Source organism: Camelina sativa, chromosome 10 (assembly GCF_000633955.1).
Source record: "Camelina sativa cultivar DH55 chromosome 10, Cs, whole genome shotgun sequence".
Classification (NCBI taxonomy): domain Eukaryota; kingdom Viridiplantae; phylum Streptophyta; class Magnoliopsida; order Brassicales; family Brassicaceae; genus Camelina; species Camelina sativa.
Window position 1 is genome coordinate 18075623 of NC_025694.1, and position 18959 is coordinate 18094581.

Genomic DNA, 18959 nt, shown 5'->3' on the forward strand with positions numbered 1-18959 from the left:
TGTTCTACGGTACACTGTGGGTTAAATCCTAGTAATCGATGATTTTCTGAAATGTTTAAATCAGTAACAGAACTTATATGGTAGATATTGAATATTATGTCGTTTAGATTTAATTTCTCCTTCAGGTTTAAGAAGAAGAAAGTGTTTGAATACACCTCTAATATATCTAATATCTGAAGAAGGTTTTGGCCAAACACTTAGATCCGCGTTTCTTTTATCCAATTGATTACTTCTTTGCTCTTAAATTTTTTTTTGTTTGATTACTTCTTTGCTCTTAAATTTTTTTTTGTTTCTTCTTCATTTCTTTGGGGCGTAAGAGCAATATATAGAATATTTGTGTTTTTTCTTTCGGTTTTGTACTCTCCAATTAACAACAGTATAAAATTCTTAAACATTTTACCGGTTTCTATTATTTACAACTTCTTGTATTTTGTTTTAGGGGCTTGATAGTCATCTCGGTTTGATCAGTTAACCGGGAATTTATCAATCAAAATGAAAAAGAACCGGAAATATCATGAAAGAGAACCGGGAATTTATGTTATGGTTTTATTAATTTTAAGGCCTTTCTCGATTCATCTGGAGAAGCTGAGAAAATTCCTCAATTCTTCTTCTCTCCCCTTTTCTTTTTTCGTTATACATGTCGTCGTCGCTTCTTCTTCTTCTTACTTGTCCACCATATCTTTTTACTAATAAGTTATCTCTGCAAAAAAAAAAAAAAAAAAAGCTTCACTTGCCGTTGAAAAGGAACTATGGAGGAGAACGATCGCTTGTCGATGAAGCGGAAAGATATTGACAGAGTAAACGATGATTTCTCTGATTTTTCCCTCTCTTCTCCAGCCAGGAAGATTCGTCGTCTGGTACTATTTCTCTCTTTCTCTCTGAGTGTTTTTTTTAATTCGTGTAAAGCCTAGGGTTCCGTGATCTTGATGATGTGTATCTTTGAATCAGGATGTGGATTTGCCACCGATTTTTGAGGAAGAGGAAACAGATTTGGCGATGCAAGAGATCGAGGTTTCGCCGGTGAACGATGAGAGAGCAATTGTTCTGTTTAAGCCTCTCCATTATGGTCATCAGCCTAACCTTTTTGTTGATAGAGACTTGATTTCTGGCTTTAAGAGTAAGTCTTTTGTTTTTCTTATCAAATTGGGGTGTTATATTTATGATTGAACCAATAATGAAATGATGAAGTGAACAAGTGATGATTATTTCTGAACTTCCTTAGATTGTGAGATGAGTTTCAGCAAATAGTGTAGCCGATCTTATTAAGATTGTGAATAGACTTTTGAAGAAGGAGAACCTTGGACACTATATTACTGGGATTTCACAGCTCATTAAGTATGTTGAACCCACTAGTTTTTCTATGGTTGTTTCTGTCTTTGCACCATCCAATTGTTCGCCTTTTCCTCACACTTGTGAAAGGCTACGCAAAATAAGGTGATGTACAACTCTGAAGTTTTTTTCAAAAGCAAACATTCAGGGTTCAAGTGTGGTAGGGATTCAGATGACATAAGGTCTTATAGTTTATATGTTGAGTCGATCTTTGTAATTTGGGGGAGCTTAGTGATAAACATTATGATGACTTGGTCCTGTCATGTAGTTTCTCTGCTACAAGAAGGCGTTAGATTTTGTTATGCTTCATAGTTTTTTTTGTTTTTGTTTGAAAGCCAATATTTCCCTCTCACTTGTTTTTCTGCTATAGGAAGGTGTCTGATTTTGTTAAGCTTCATTTACTCTGTGTTTTTGGAAAGTCACTAATTGACTTATGATCCTGAATCTGGACACTAAATTCTGACGACTACTCTTCTTTTCTTGCGCAGATAGATTCCTTCGTGATGCATCTATAGGTGACGATGACCACTATGAAGATCAGAGATCCAACAAGTGCCAAGCAGTTGTTTGTTGGAATCCTGCTCAGACTTCTTACTCACAGTCCGTAGGAACCTTCCAACAGCCGCGTACACTAGAGATTACTGAGTTGGATGAGACAGGTGAGGATGCGGTTATGGATGACGCAGCCACTGAGATAGAAGAGGATAGTGGAAACACCTGTCCATCTTTTCCTCAACCAGCTCAACAGCAGCTGCAAGTGGACCCCACCTACGGTTTCGGCTTGCATCAGTGGCAGCAACAACATAACTATATGATTCCACCACAGCTCCCTCAAGTTAGCACTACTCCCACTCCCATCACTTGGTTCCGATGATATGCTTATGCCTGGGAGACAAGAGCTCATCATCAGCGAATGCACGTAGTAGTATAGAGACAGGAGCCCATCATCAGTGCATGCACGAAGTAGAGATTTAGAGGCAGATTTGTTGCTAGTTTAGTTCTGCCCTTTTTGTGGGAATTAGAGAAGATATGGCATAGTTTTGTTGCTGTAAACCAAAACCACTGGCTTCAGCTGTAATTGTCCTGGAATATATGTTTTTGGCTGTCTTTTATAATAACCTGACAGATTCCTACGATCCGGCTCATACGCACTTCTACAAGTAGCATTAACCATGTATATCTCAGTGTAAGTATATAAAAGGTGCAAGTTCTGTTGTTGAAATTTGTTTCCTAATCGGCAGGGGAACATTTATGCTTACTGCGCTAGTGTTAAAAATTGGCGTCACCTTTGGTATTTGGCAAAATTATAGATTTAAAAACATTAACTTCAAGTACCATGGAAATCCAATAATTTGGAAACAAAAACCAACCATCCTCTTCATAGAACTATAAATAGCTTACACTGCAAAATAAAAAAGATAGTATACACAAAAACAAGCTAACCACAAGTCCTCAGTTTCTTCGATAAACCCCAACCGGCCAACCCGAAAACGAATATGTTCTTAATGTTCCAAACGAAGAAAGAAGACGGGTTATATACCAGAGAAGATGAAAGTTCTAACCCTTGTCTAGCTAGATTATCTATCGGCAAGTTCTTCATTGGAGCCAAATATCGATAGCTTTGATGTTTTTTTCTTTTTCGATGGTTGATCATGTGAACTGCGAAGTCCAGACTCAGTTGGCGTAGCTAGCTGCAACGCTATATGATCATCTGAAGAAGATATCCATGCCAATGGATTAGCTGAAGAAAACAAGAAAACGGATATGTAGGGAAATTGCAAGAAGTAGGATTCGAAATTAATCACGATAACACAGAGATAATTGTTTGTTGATGAGTTCCCTAAGACACCAATGTAATCGCTTTGAGTTTGAGTACACATTTAAGCACACTTGGCTGAAAAGATCACATAAATAATCAAGAATAATAAGCTGCTGTAGAGAACAAAGTTTACGTACGAGTTCCCTACTCACACAAGGAGTTTGATTTGCATGGATAACTAAAAAGAACACTCCTAGAACAGAATTATTGCAACTAGCACAAATCATTTCTTTTGGAAAATAATTTTGTTTTTTTGGTGATATTCCTCATTTCAAAAATAGAAACTGTTTGTATTTCTTAATTCTTCTTAATACAAAAGATAACGCCAACTATATAAATGGAATCCATGTGCTGACAAATGCTAGTTTGATAAATAGTTTTTCAAGTGACTCAAAATAATATTTAGCCAACAAAATCGTTTTGGATATTTCCCTTATAAAAAAACTGAACAAATTTTACCTAGCATTTGATATAGAAGAGTAAGATTGGAAATGAAGCAACATACCTTCTTTAGCTACATGGGTGTTTGTATTATCGCTGGATTCCATTAGTCGAGCTGGTCGCTTCCTCACATAGTCGTCCTGCAGCGGTTTCGGGATTTGGAACGAGAACTGTGAAAGTTTCACCCCTTCTCTTATGTATTCGGGGTTGTCATTCAAGTACCTACAAGCCAGCAATGAGGTTTATAATGATGTAAAGAAGCCGTCTGTATGTTACTGAAAACAATTTGGTAATCACTAAACAAATCGGTATATCACTAAACAAATCAGCCAGCAATGAGGTTTATGTATTTTTCATAACTGCCTGCCTAACTCTACATATCACCAAAGGACAATACTTGAGGTTTCAACAATATGTTCCTACTGATTCTATATATAGGTTGGGGTAAATGGTAAGGACATTGATACACTTATAGTTACTGTATATATAATCAGACATAAAACAAAGCTCTCTATATCCTAAATCATGAAATAGACAAGGTGCATATTAATCAGTGTATCAGCAATTTTTTAAATTACTTAACAACAAAAGTGTTACGAAAACTAAAATGGAGTGGTAGAAGAACTAACTTTTGGACCTCCACAGTTGATCGAAGCTTCTTTCCTGAAGGAGCAACATAATAGCTGAAACGACCACGGCAAAAGAGTTACAACGAAAGCCGATACAAGAAGAAAGAATGAGTCAATATAAAATGAGAGAATAGTAACAAGACGTACACATCAGCAAATCTGGTACCTCCTTCACCTCTAATCCGAAGTAAACGTTGCCAGCCAGTTGGTGGACGAGAGATGTTAGGCTTATCAATAGCCCAAAGACGTGTTCCATCTTGATAGATATCAGCAGGAACATCACAAGAGATGTTTGGCTTCCACTCACATGCTGTTTCGCAGAAGAAGGGGTTCTCTAGAAGATTTTCCCTAATCTCTTCATACTTCTGCATCGAAGGCATGAGCCTCCACTTGAAACAACTTGCACACTGGACCGTGAAAGCGCCAATGGAAGGCGAAAGCGACAGTGTTCTGGATGACATAGGCTGAGATTGAATTGGTAGAACTTCATCTTCAGTATCATTTCCCTTAGAGTCATAAACCACCAACTTATTCTCGCCTCTATCCTCCAGAAGTTCAATAGGTGAAGCCGATCCCGAAACTTGGACAGCTCGAGAATCCATGTCACCTGAGAAAGGGGTAACATTTCCTTCCTCCTTTATGTTGTTGGCTTTGTTTTCATAGCATGACTGCGACATACTCGACAAAATCTACCTGTATATAAACCCGAAATGCCAAACGGAGTTAAAAGGGATCATGCATCACAATAACAAACACTAGTGTAGTAGTCTCTCTATGGACATGAACAAGAAAACACCAGATTGATAAGAGTAAAGAACAGTAAACTGTAGAAACCCTCGAACATTGATTTCAATCTCACAATTAACAAATTAACCATAGAACAAAGAAAACAACAATAATCATATCAACGAACGAGCCAACGTGAGCTGATATAGAGAGGAGATCCAAGAGAGAGAAAAAAAACATTTCCATTTCATCGAACGAATCGAAATGAAGAATCATTACACAACGAGGAAGACAAACGGACCAGGGTGTCAGAGATCGGAGAGCGAAGGCTCTAAAGATGGTTGAGAAAGAGATAGTCCTTCTAATTTCACAATCTGATTTTTGGAGACAGAGCCATTTCGGACAAGAGAGCTTTTAGATTTTGTTGGTGTGGTTTGCTGCCTAAACAGAAATTGGTAAAATGGAGAAAGAGAAGAGAGAGAGAATTTATTTTGCGTAAAAGTATTTATCATTTGTTGTTACAAATTAATTCTTCAATTTTTACATATCTTATATGATAAGGTTTTCTCTTAACATGATATTTGGCAGCATATATTTTCGTATATTTTTGATATTTGTATTCACTTCTCAATAATTAAATCTTTTTAATTTACTTTTCTTAAAAATATGTATTTACATTATTTTCATATTCACTAAATTTAAATGATATTTCTACACTAAAAATATATTGACATTTATAAAATGTCCTTTAGTAATTATAAACAGATATCATTTATCAATATTTTATATAATTAACATTACATTATAATTTCACATATGTATTATTTATCAATATTTTATATAATTACCATAACATTATAATTTTGCAAATAAGAAAGAACTAAATATTAATATCATAATTTTGGAAAAATTTAATGTGATGGAATATTAATATCATAAATTTGGAAAAAATAAATTTTTGATAATTAAAGATTTAAATATTAATATCATAATTTTGGAAAAATATAATGTGATGGTTATTAAATTCTATACTAATGTTGAAAAAAAAGTATAATATTTGTTTCACAGTTTTTGTGCTAAAATATCAAATCAATTTATTCTATAATAATTTCAAAATATAAAACAATATGATATTTTATATTTCTTTAATAGTAATCATTAACACAATTTATTGCATATTAATTCTTTAAAATGTAACTCCCATGATGTTTGAAAAAAAATTAAAAACAAAACTTTCATCATATGAATATATACTTTAATGTATTAATTGCAATACAATTAGTGTTTTACAAAAAAAAAAAAAAAAAAAAAAAAAAAAAAAGACAAAACCTATGATATACTTATTCTTTGAAATGTAACCATAACTCTCATGATGTTTGACCAAAAAAAACTGAAAAACCTCTCATACTACTACAAATTTATCTATAAATAGATAGACAAAGTCTTCATCAAACATCATACTCTACCTCTCACATAATTTTCTAAATTTTGTAATATTTAACTTTTTCCTTTATATGACATTTGTAGGTTTTGAAATAAATAAGTTGAGTCGAAATTTTGGAGCATATATAGAAGTGAACATGTGAAATGTGGTTATTTATTAGAAGAGTTAGATGAAGAAGGTCTTAGGCACATAACATATTCTCACTTGTACATGTTGGTAAATATTGTTTCGAAATGCCTATTTTGTATATCAATGTTGTAATTTTTTTTCCTTTTGATCCATTTGATAAATTTTTAATATAAAAAATTTAGTTTTTGGTCACAATTCATAAACCCTAATAGATTTTATATCTTAGTCACAATATTTATGCTACTTATTATCCATGCTATATTTTATACAAGTGTGTTTATATGTATTACCCATGAAAATGAGTTTAAACAAATATTAATTGTTTGGAATAATATTACTTTAATTTTTTTCCTTAATGTTACAACTCTGTTTGTATGTATTTATTAATTTTGTTTCCAATAACCATTTCCATAGTTATTTATTTTATTTATAGGTTATGACTTCTGATGAGAAAGGTTTTCCGATGGTTTAGCGTCTAGGGTCGAGGAAGATTTGGACGTCTAGATGATATATAACTCATTATATGGGTTTCCGAAGCCATGTGATTCTTCCAAATTCAGTTTTTATTTTCTTAAAATATATGAACATCTATTTCTTTTCACAATATTATTGTTTGGTTTATACTATGTATGCACTTTTTTCTCTTCTCATACGTTCCATTATTTTTTCTAGCCATGATCGATTGTTGATGATGTGATGATAGTGCTTACCGGCAAGCAGAGCAAGACAATGGGAATTGACCATGTGTGCAAGTTTCATCAATACGCATTTAACAAGACTCACCTCTACCACGTGTTTATCGAGTCGAAATATCCAAAGATCACTCTAAGCTAATCCAAGTTGCATTTTAGAGAGAGAGACGAAGGGAACGAGAGAGAAACAATGTCTTGGAGAAGTAGGAAGATTTGAGTTATCTCTTCTTCCATCCATTACATGATTTTTAGAAAAAAAACATAGAAAAAAAAAGAATATCTGGTGAACAATTATTTTATGTTTTCTTAGGTTATGCAGTTAACACTAAAAAGGTAACTTGATAATACAATGGTATGATTTTACTCTTTTTTGTTAGTCATTTTGAGTATAATACAACATATATATATATATATTTATACAGAAAAGTATAACACAAAAAAAGCAAGTTTTATTTGATATAATAATATATCAATATATATTAATAACATTTTTTACTCAATTCAAAATTAAAATTTAGTTTGCATTTAGTATGTTCAATAGATATAAAGTACGTGATAAAAATATAGAAATATCTAACAAAGAACTTTCTTTTCCATATGCAATTAAACAAGAAACATAATGAATTCTACTTTAACCCTAAACCCTAAGCATGTGTGAAGCATGCTGGTAATATATAAATATCAAAATTATTTATGATACCTTTAGTTATCTAATTAATAAAATTAATTACATAGAAAATGAATGAAGAGCATGAGTTCAGCTCAAGAAGAGGCTATTCGAGAAATTAAAGCTATTGTCTCGCCCTTCTTGGAGGTGTCTGGTTTTAGAAGATATTGATGTTTTATAGGTTATGTTAAAAGCGGACAAATTAACACATAATGTCCATGCTCAGCCGCATTTTATTTTATGCGTATCAATGTTCTTTTTCCAACGTAAAAAATGTTTGTATGTCTTGATTGTGCATCAAAACATGAGAACTCTATATATTATGGGATATAGACTAAATATTTTAAAGTATTATTTCATATTAACAAAATTTTCAGTTTAGTGCTTAACTAATAAATAGTCATTCATTTTAAGTGACTGAGAATACTTATTTAAAAACAAAACAAATAACAAACATAAGATAATTTATGAAAACATAAAATATAATATTTTCAATATTATCAATGTAAGATATGTTAAAATTATTATAAAATTATCTTGCGATTCGCGCGAGACTACTTCTAGTTAACTATATATAAGACTAAAAGAATATTTGTACTTAATAGGATTCTGAAAAATTGTGGTTATTTTTTCTTCATAAATCTGGTTATAATATACAAATCCTTTTTGGGTGCCAATACTCGTTTTATTCATCTCAATTAGAAGTACGAAAAGAAAAATGATTCAAAAATCTCAAAATTTAAACATAGTATAGAAAGACATTTTTCAATACCAAAGTAGATCGACATAATTTCTAGACAATTTTAGAAAAATGTCACATAGTGGCTTTGTACATGTGAGATCACGGTTAGTCAAAAGTCAAAACATATTTTACGAACGAAACATTAGATATTGACGAAATAATTACTAAGGCCGTGATTCTTGCCGGATTTATTTGAGTGACTAAGGTTTTATAGTCGTGTTGAGTTTGCTTTTAAGACACAAATCGGAGGTTTGGGATCTCTCTTATGACAATCAAAATATTATTGGTTGCACATAATCAAGATCTTGAAAGTGTTGGTGTTTGGACGATGCTAAGACTGTCGCAAAGTTGTAATTAGGCATAGATTTTCCATGGCTGCCAACAAACCTCCAAAATTTTAGATTCTGGAACAATCAAACATAAATCTGAATGCTTTTGGATTCATAAATCATAACCAAAAGGTGATTTATATCTCAAATGGTTGTTTTGGAGCAAAGATAATCAAACTTTAATTGATGCATTAATTTTAAAAAAGATAAAAAAATAAAGGTGGGATATTATTATGCATTAGAAACCTATGAGAAAAGAGAACTTCTACTTGGCTGACAACAAATAAAGACCTCCTAGTCAAAGGAGATTTTTACAATGGAAGTTAGACAACTTGTTTAAAGTTCCAAAAACGTTAATAAAATCTCTAAAAACTTGCCAAATGGAATGCAAATCTTAAAAGAGAGAGAGATCCAAGCAACCAATGTTGCGTAGTGAGAAATATTAAATTTGTAAAGACATACACATATGTAGTAAATAGTTATTTTGAGATCTTCACTAATTTTCATGAAAATCAATTTATTGAAACAATGAATCATCTTCTATTTATATTTCTCTCTTTGCTGATAACTTTTTATTTTGGGTCGACTGAAGCTAAGTGTCATAAAAACACTGTAGTTTTTCAAAATAATCTAACTTTAAGTTGTAGTATTCTCAAAGTTCACTGCAAATCTAGAAGTGATGATCTAGGCTTTCATTTCCTAAAATTTAAAGATCCTACGTACAAATTTAGTTTTCATGATCATTTCCTTCTCACAACAAGATTTAGATGTATTTTGTGGAAAGGTGCTAAGCTTGAATATCATAAAAATTTTACAGCATATGAAGGTGATGAAAGCTCTCGTGGTAGATGTGGAGGTTTGTACACATGGGAGGCACGAGATGATGCTATTTACCTTTCAACAAAGGGTATAATTGAGAAGCTCATGTATAGTTGGATTAAAGATTAATCTTATAAGCTAGTGATGTTGCATCTTTTTATTATTGTTGGTATAGACACCAAAACTGATTTAAAATAATTTTATTATCTTATGGTTTCTGTTTTTTGTTTGGTGTCAAAATCTTGTGGTTTCTGTTTATGGATCATATTTATAACAAATTAAGAATTTACATCATATTTAGCATATGCATTTTCCAATTAGTAATATTACTAGATTCTAATCTGCAGTATACAATAGGACAATTTTTTTTTTAATAATTATTAAGAAAAATATATGTAGTATTATTAATGTTTTAATATGATTTATTAATATTTAGATTCAATAGTTTTTTTTTCTAGAACACCTCTCCTCGTTTGATATTAGATTAAAATATTTTGTGTATTTTAGTTGTTCAACCAAAAAAAACAAAAACCAAAAAATTCCTAAGTTGTCAACTTTTTGCAACTTTAGTTCCCATAACACTGCAAGTTAATCAATTGAAATCAAAGGTAAATTTTTAAATTTTGATTATTTCAATAATTATCAAAATATAATTTTGATATAATGCATATATATGTTGTTTTCATATAAATGTTTTATTTTTTCTCGACAAATATTAAGTGCTTGGAATGAAAATTTAATTTCCAATGATGAAATATATTATTCAATTGTATTGCAAAATGTGTGAAGTTAAAATTTGGTTTAAAAAAAAAAATATCAAATTAAATATTATTATCAGTAAAAACTTACTTTTATTTCAAAAGTCCGGTTTTTCATTTGTTTATAAACTAAGTTTTTTTCATTTTTGTTATAAACTAAGTTTTTTCATTTTCTTATAATGTTATTATTATTATTATTGATCCCAAATATTTGCCTCATGATTGCTTTGGTGAATGAAAAAGTTGTTGTTGAGCCAAAAATATATTTGCATCAAGTAATATTGCGTTCCACGTTTGCGTTTGCGTTTGCGTTTAGAGTTGGCACAGGATCCACCAAATTAAACCAAACAAAACCATTCGGGCGGAGGATTCAATATCTCACAGTTTCACACTCACCATTTCTTCAATCTCTCTCTCTCTCGAGGTACGAAGAGGCTCCTCCTCTGCGATTAGATCTGTTTCGATGGTCACGAGGTTAACTACTCACTTCCTTTTCATTGCAATGCTTATGCTTCTTCTTTGTTGAACCAGGATTTGCTTTGCTTCATTTTTGGATATGGACGCCTCTATGATTACCACCAATTGCAAATCCGTTGCTTCTCCACCCGTAAGCACCCAACGTGAATTAGAATATGAGCTTTGTTTCTCGATTTCATATATCTTCTTCAATGCTCTTGTGCATATAGCAACATTGTTCTATGATCTGTTGGTTCTTCCAAGGGTTTTTACTAATTGTATATCTTCAATTTGTTATAATGAAGTCCTTAGTCTTGGGGAAGACAGGAGTTATCAGAAGTTCACTGTGTAACTTGACGATGCCACAAAAGCTTAGCTTCCCCAGACAAAGAACTCAAACTCTAAAGGTTAGTCAGAGGAAAGCCAAGAGGGCTACTGGTGGTGGTGCTCTCGGTGCTACATGCAGTGGCGATAAGATTCTTGTGGCTAATAGAGGTGAAATCGCAGTCCGTGTTATCCGAACTGCACATGAAATGGGGATCCCTTGTGTTGCTGTTTATTCAACCATAGACAAGGATGCCCTCCATGTCAAATTGGCTGATGAAGCTGTTTGCATTGGTGAAGCTCCCAGCAACCAGTCGTAAGTTTCTCTTGTGAATATTTCTACCATAAAGCTCGTTTATACCCAAACAAGTGTGAATGTATTCATGTATTTTGTAGTCTGTTTCTTTCATTTTCTGACCACTCTTTCCTTAAGATGATGTAGAATTTGACATGTCATACTATAAGACATTTCTTGGCCTGTTTCAGATCTGATTAATCAACTCTTTTTACTCAAATCCTTCTGTAGGTACTTGGTTATTCCAAATGTTCTGTCTGCTGCTATCAGTCGTGGATGTACTATGCTTCATCCTGGATACGGTTTCCTTTCGGAGAACGCTCTCTTTGTTGAAATGTGCAGAGACCATGGGATCAATTTTATTGGGCCTAATGTAAGTTTTTAACTTCTCTTCAAAGAATCTGTATCTTTAATTTTTTTCATATCTAATAGGGGAGATACTATTGATCTGGTAAAGCAACTGATTATTGGTATTTTCGTCTTTTCTATCTGCAGCCTGATAGCATCCGTGTTATGGGAGACAAAGCAACTGCAAGAGAGACAATGAAAAATGCAGGGGTTCCAACTGTACCAGGAAGTGATGGGCTATTGAAGGTATTTTGCTGGATTATCATTTTAGAATTTCTAGTTTTTGCATGTCAAGAGAATTCTTGGAATTTCAATGTCTTTTATTTTGTTCTTATTACAGAGCACAGAAGAAGCAATCAGGGTCGCCGATGAGATTGGTTTCCCAGTTATGATCAAGGTAAAATTGACTTGATTCTATATGTAGTAGATGGTACAGTTGGAATTACAATTTGTATTCATACTTTTTTTATGTAAGCGATAAACTGGATTCATCAAATTGGTCTGCTTGAAAAGGCACCATTTTAAGTTTTTTTTTTCTATATTGCTCAGCTTGTCACTCTGTACTTATTGATATGTTACTATTTACAAAAACTGACTGTTCTGGCTTTTCTGATTTCTAGGCAACAGCCGGTGGTGGTGGACGTGGAATGCGTCTTGCTAAGGAACCGGGAGAGTTTGTAAAACTGTTACAGGTATGACAATCAAGTTTACATAAGCATATAGTCCAACATCAAGTTGTTGTAAAGAATTGCAGTATTATTACATATTCTTTATTTCTTTCTAACTCAACTACATAAAGACGCCATGTAATCTCATAATGTGTGTCGCATTTCAAAATTCCGAGAACTGTATCGTTGTGAAATTTGGATGTATAGTAACTTAAATGGAGTAATGCTGACCATTGGTTTCTATAAAATAAAAAAACCAGATCATATGCTCTCCCCTTGCCTTTATAGGCACAGTTTTCTTAAATGAAACTTTCACTAAAAATTGGACATCCCTTTATCAAACTTCTTAATTTGTTGATTTACAGCAAGCTAAGAGTGAGGCTGCTGCTGCTTTCGGAAACGATGGATGTTATCTGGAGAAGTTCGTACAAAACCCAAGACATATTGAGTTCCAGGTATGGTGTTTATCAGGAAAAGTTGTTCAAAACAGTTGACGCTTTAGCAAAAATGATTCTCGTGAGTTGATGGTCCAGTGATACTGTTATTGGATTTCAAACTCATCATGTCTTTTGTACCTCTTGTATTTCAGGTGTTGGCAGATAAATTTGGAAATGTTGTTCACTTTGGTGAGCGTGACTGCAGCATCCAGGTATCTTCCTCCTAGGTTTTCATAATTTCATTACCATCAGTTGTTGCGTAATGCTCTAAGAATAAATGTATTTGAATATCTGAAAACAGGAATAATTTTTTTCAGCCTAATTACCACAACTGCATGTCATATCCCAGCTGCAGGATCTGCTAAACTGTTTTTTTTTTTCTTTTCATGTTGCTAATTACTAAGATAACTCAAAAATTCAATACCGGTTCTTTCGTGCTGCTTTCTTTCATGTCTTGTATGGCGTGCTGAAACCATCTGGCTCATTTAATTATTTCTTCCCCTGATAACAGAGGCGTAACCAAAAGCTTCTAGAAGAAGCACCTTCTCCAGCATTGACCGCTGAATTGCGAAAAGCCATGGGCGATGCAGCAGTCGCCGCAGCAGCTTCCATCGGGTACATTGGTGTTGGTACTGTGGAGTTTCTTTTAGATGAAAGAGGTTCCTTCTACTTCATGGAAATGAACACTAGGATCCAGGTTTAAATTTATTGACTGCAAAGTATTTTACAAGTTGTTTGTCAAAATTTACTTTCTTATACTTATATAAGCATCTGAAGTATACTGAATGTCAACCATTTCTTGAATCTAAACTCAGGTGGAGCATCCTGTAACAGAGATGATTTACTCTGTTGATTTGATAGAAGAGCAGATTCGTGTTGCAATGGGAGAGAAACTTCGTTACAAACAGGTTTGACTGGTGTTGTATGTGATGTTCTGAGTGGATATCAAAAACATTCTTTCAAAACTGAATTTAATTTGTTTATTTACAGGAAGAGATTGTGCTCAGAGGGCACTCAATTGAATGTCGTATCAATGCAGAAGATCCATTCAAAGGATTCAGACCTGGCCCTGGTATGTTTCAGTAGACCTTTATATGTCACATCTTTGAAGTGTTAGCAGATTGGCTTTCTTTACAATACTGCCACTCTTATGATAACAGGCAGAATAACATCATACTTGCCATCTGGAGGTCCTTTCGTTAGAATGGATAGCCATGTTTATTCCGACTACGTTGTGCCTCCAAGCTATGATTCTCTTCTAGGAAAGGTATATTTGTCTTTTATTTTTTTCTGGGTAGTCATTTTGTATCTGTTTCGTTATGTGGGAACAAATTTTGTGGATTTATGGTAAAATAACTACTCTAGTGTTTTGGAATCTCAAACAAATATTAGACGAGGCTTTCTGGTTTCGGTAGGACTGTATAAATTCTAATGCGGTTCAGTTCAGTTCATCTGCCATCTATCTCAGCAGCTTACTTAAACCTATAGCTGATGTGTTGACATTCATTCTTGTTACCCTAAATCTTTATAGCTTATTGTGTGGGCTCCAACAAGGGAAAAAGCAATTGAACGGATGAAGCGTGCTCTTGATGACACTATAATTACAGGTATGAAGAGGACTAGTTTTTGTTACTTCCATCTTACTAGGCATTGTTTGTTTTGTTATTCTTTATATACTGCTTAAAAAGGTGACGTCCGACATGTGGTGGAATGCTAATTAATTTTCCTTGTCTTGGTTTAATCAGGGGTTCCAACGACCATCAATTACCACAAACTTATCCTTGATGTTGAGGTGTGTGAAATTAGTAGCTCTATGTTAGTGAATCTTCTATTATGAAAATGTTGGCTTTTTGATAATCCAATTGTTGTTAACAGGATTTCAAAAATGGAAAAGTTGATACAGCTTTCATCGTCAAGCATGAAGAGGAGCTAGCTGAGGTAAATATAAATGTCTTTGTGGTCGGCTGAAGATATGGACCATTCACTACTAGTCTGTCTCTTGATATATATTCATTTAGTACGCTTCTAAGTTAGTTAGATATGAAACCTTGGTAAAGATGAACATAGAGATGGAAGAATTGCATGAAAAGGATGGAAACTATATATAGAGGAAATTTTGCTTGTAATAGTTAAATTGATTAACCAAATGATGGGTTCTAACATGGTTGTATTGTATATGCAGCCTCAAGAAATTGTGGCAGTGAAGGATCTGACAAATGCAGCGGTTTAGAATGATACATCAGCTCGGAAAGACCACCCAATTATTGCAATCTTCGTCTCCTTTTGTGTTGTTATTGGTACAAACTTCGGTAACGATACGATTGATTTACTAGAGTATGTGGTTTTATCGTGATGTTCTTCTTGTGTCATAAAGAAGAACAAATTATCCAATAATTTTCATATATAGTAGATTATATGAACAAAGGCCTATCACTATTAACAAAGTAACCAAAAACAAATAAAACAAAAGACAACAAAAATCACGTTTAGGTAATCTCATCGTGGGCCGGACACTTCCTGAGATGCTATGTAAGATGCAGAGTGCCTAGAGCCACCGCTATTAGAGCTCTCTCGCCGGTGGAAGACCATACTTTCACTCTCCCCATTTTGTCCTTCAACCATGGAAGACTCCGCAAACCTTAGCCCATAAAACCTCAAGAAATTCAACGACTCCATCCTCGGAATCCCCAACGGTATGCTTCCTTCGAACATCCCCACTACCGCTGCCATCGTTGGCCTCAACGCCGGCTCCTCGTGGACGCAACACAAAGCTATCCGAACCAACTTCTCAGCCTCTTGGCTCGTTACCCGACCCTCTAGCCTCGGATCAGCCAGCTCCATATACCTCCCTTGTTCATGCATATCCAAAGCGTATAACGGGAAATACACCATACCAGTACTAGTGGTCGTAGTCGACGAGCTGTTCATATTATTCTCATCCGTCACACTGTTGCTCCGAGATCGGAACGAGCAGTTTTTCCGACCACTCACTAGCTCTAATAACACCATTCCATAGCTGTACACATCCGCTTTCTCAGAGATAGCTGCGTTTGTTATCCACTCGGGAGCTAAATAGCCTCGAGTACCTCTCATCGTCGTGAACAGACTCGACTCTTCTTGGCTCAGAAGTTTAGACAACCCGAAATCAGATAACTTCGGCTGGAAATGATCGTGCAGTAAGATGTTCTCTGGCTTCACGTCGCAGTGTATGATCTTCTGGTCACATCCACTGTGGAGATACGCAAGTCCACGAGCCGTCCCAAGCGCTATATCAAACCTTTCTTGCCATTCAAGCACCGGACCGTTCCCGCTAAACAGAGTCTTCTCTAATGAACCATGGTTCATGTACTCGTAGACTAAGAGTAACTGCCTCCCACGAGCGCAAAATCCTCTGAGTTTCACCAAATTCGTGTGTCGGATATTTCCAATTATTGCGATTTCTGTGCAGAACTCTTGTCTACCGTGAAGCCCATGGTTTGTGATTTTCTTGACGGCCACGAGTGTTTCGTCCGGGAGAGTTCCTTTGTAAACTGCGCCGAATCCGCCTGATCCTATCTGCATCTTGAAATTCTCTGTTGCTTGTTCCAGCTCTTCGAATTCGAATTTCTGAGGTAAACCTGGGATACGGAAAGATCCTAAATCTCCTGATCCGAACGACCCCGGTCTAGTTACTTGTTTCTCACGGATACTGCTGTATCTCATCACTGCACATCTTCGCCAACAGAGAAACCCTAATGCAATCAGAAGGAAGAAACCAGAGCAAGGTAAGAGCACAAGTGCGATCACTGGGAAATTAGATCCTCTGTTTTTGTTTCCCGGAGGCTGACCGTTTGGCTTTTTTATAGACAGCTTGACATATCCAATAAGATCATAATTGTCTGGTGAATCCTTTACTAGAGACAAAGAACCAAACGAGTCCTTTACCAAATAACAAAACCGAGACGTGCTCTCATAGAAAACACCAAGGCAGGAGCAATTCTTACTGCAAAGATCATGACAAGCCGATAACGGGAGACCATGATCCACAGGATCACTGAAGTGAGTAGAGAAGTAAGACACACCAAGGCCGAGTTCGAGGTATGAAATATTGCTTGCTTCACAAGAAACAGGTAAGCTCAATGATTGACTAACCGGAATACATACCTTTTTACTCGCATCCAAACGCATCTCATCTGGACACGAACAACTCTGGTTTTCCGAAGCATTATCAAGATTACAAAGCCCGAGCTGACCGCACACAAACGGAATCTGACAAGTAACCATAGGACCAGAGAATTCGGTCACAAGACTCTTACCTGAGAATGTACTGACAATAAATTTACCGGAAGAATCCATCTTAGCTAAGCGGAAATCAGAAGACGGTGGTAAAGCCACGCGGAGTACAACCACCGTCCCGTTCCGTCCCATAAGAGCTAATCCAGAAGTAGTAACTGTTAAATACTCAACAGGGAAGTTAGAATCAACATTAGCTCGTGTATGCATCCTTAGCTTCCAATAATTCTGACCTCTCCACTGCATCAAACCGTCAGACTCACCAACCAAGAACTTATAATCTCCGGTAGATAGATTGGACGGTGAGACAGATCCGGACAAGAACATCCCAACCCTGAGTCTTTGTCCGAGGACGATCGAGTCGGTGGGGAGATCAAAGCTTTCCCATAGAGAAACGTTCAAGCGATCAAGCAAAAGGAGGTTTCCGGAGTCGGTTAACCTGAGAGAGTTAACCGGAGAGGCTAAAACCGGCGTTGACCAAACGGGTATTTGACTTTTACCATCTTCGATAACAGAGATTCCTTGAGGGGTAAGATTCATTTTACCAGAGCTTGAAACAGGGGAATCTCGATTTGACGACCAGATTGTTGAACCGGAGTCGACATGGACGACGGAGAAGTAGAAAGCAGAGGAGGAATCATCGTCGCCGGGACTGAATAAACCGGCTTTGAAGATTGAATTACGAGAGAAGAGGAAAGCTCCTTTGGAGCTGTCGATGAATCTTAGGTTAGAAGCTGTGAAATTAGGGTAAACGAACTCTGAGAAAGAAGCACATGAAACAGAGACAAAGAGAAGATTGATGAGACTAAGGAACAACAACAAAAGAAATGTTGAGTTCATTACAGGAACCACTCTGTGTTTTATTTGTGTGTGTGTATGTTATTATTATTACACGAACTGGATGATAGGAGAAGAATCTGAATGAGTTCTTGTTGTTGTTTTTTTGGGGATGTGTTGTGTTCTTAAGTTTGACCAGAAACTGTCTCTCTCTTCCGTTGCAAATGTATTATTGGTGTGGTGGCCATTTCCACCTTAGTTTTTTTTATGTTTTGTTTTTGGGAACGCAACGTTTGAATGCTTTGAAAAATACATAAGGTAAGATTTAGTAATCAATTGCGGCGTTCATTTACTGAAGTAGGCCATTTTTTTTTTGTTCTTTTTCTTACGCTGACTACAGAATGAATATAGATAGATATTAATTGCTCAACCGGATGTTTTATGAGTTAGGTGTTGCCGGCTTAGCGGAGCACGGTTTTTCAAGTTTCTTTTAGATTTTTAAATACTTGCTTTGTATGTTGTAAAAATTGATTTATAGTCATTTTTTTATTTCCATAACCAGTTTTTATAAAATATTTAGATAAAAGCCGGCGTATATACACGGGCATAGAAACAAATGTAAAATTCTATTGTTGATATTAGAATTCTAAATAATTACCCTCACATTTTATTAAAGATTTGTAATCTAGTAAATTTTGTTTTAAACATGATTTTCAATCTCACACATGACATCTATATATATACATTTTTCAAATACATTTAGCAAATAAATCCTGGAATTGGTAATTATTAACAAGATATGCCATTGACATTAAATTTTAAATTTATAAATTATAAACTAAAATTTAAAACCAAGAT

The 18959-nt window shown here is 34.8% G+C and overlaps 4 protein-coding genes across 8 annotated transcripts in view; 2 read left to right on the forward strand and 2 right to left on the reverse strand.

The window, feature by feature from the left end:
- LOC104719246 overlaps positions 1–2551 on the forward strand; it is an 8372-nt gene extending 5821 nt beyond the window's left edge. The window contains exons 1-3 of one of the 3 annotated variants that reach the window (XM_010437122.1): positions 594–857; positions 949–1117; positions 1818–2551. In XM_010437122.1, the coding sequence (XP_010435424.1) occupies positions 750–857; positions 949–1117; positions 1818–2203 (663 nt within the window). In that variant the 5' untranslated portion in view covers positions 594–749 and the 3' untranslated portion in view covers positions 2204–2551. Of the gene's footprint in view, positions 1–593; positions 858–948; positions 1118–1817 lie in introns of those variants that run through there. The other 2 variants (XM_010438369.2, XM_019231258.1) reach the window with 2 other exon arrangements.
- Positions 2624–5442, reverse strand: LOC104719247 (methyl-CpG-binding domain-containing protein 2). 3 transcript variants are annotated; one of them, XM_010437123.2, is made up of 5 exons: positions 5246–5442; positions 4366–4911; positions 4219–4272; positions 3654–3811; positions 2624–3070 (listed from the first exon to the last, which is right to left on the reverse strand). In XM_010437123.2, exons 2-5 carry the CDS (start codon positions 4893–4895, stop codon positions 2907–2909), a joined length of 906 nt encoding a protein of 301 aa, XP_010435425.1. In that variant the 5' UTR covers positions 4896–4911; positions 5246–5442; the 3' UTR covers positions 2624–2906. The 3 variants fall into 3 exon arrangements, with proteins under 3 accessions (XP_010435425.1, XP_010435427.1, XP_010435426.1); XM_010437125.2 differs by having other exon boundaries at positions 2656–3040; XM_010437124.2 differs by having other exon boundaries at positions 2907–3070; positions 5224–5430.
- Positions 10854–15466, forward strand: LOC104719249 (biotin carboxylase, chloroplastic). Its single transcript, XM_010437127.2, has 17 exons — positions 10854–10948; positions 11056–11131; positions 11286–11620; positions 11831–11972; positions 12095–12193; positions 12288–12344; positions 12568–12639; positions 12981–13070; positions 13205–13264; positions 13564–13749; positions 13868–13960; positions 14043–14124; positions 14213–14319; positions 14584–14659; positions 14798–14844; positions 14928–14990; positions 15235–15466. The coding sequence occupies exons 2-17, from the start codon at positions 11081–11083 to the stop codon at positions 15280–15282; spliced, it is 1608 nt and encodes a 535-aa protein (XP_010435429.1). The 5' UTR covers positions 10854–10948; positions 11056–11080; the 3' UTR covers positions 15283–15466.
- LOC104719248 (G-type lectin S-receptor-like serine/threonine-protein kinase At5g35370) lies at positions 15444–18341 on the reverse strand. The gene has a single exon (XM_010437126.1). The coding sequence runs from the start codon at positions 18162–18164 to the stop codon at positions 15549–15551; it is 2616 nt and encodes an 871-aa protein (XP_010435428.1). The 5' UTR covers positions 18165–18341; the 3' UTR covers positions 15444–15548.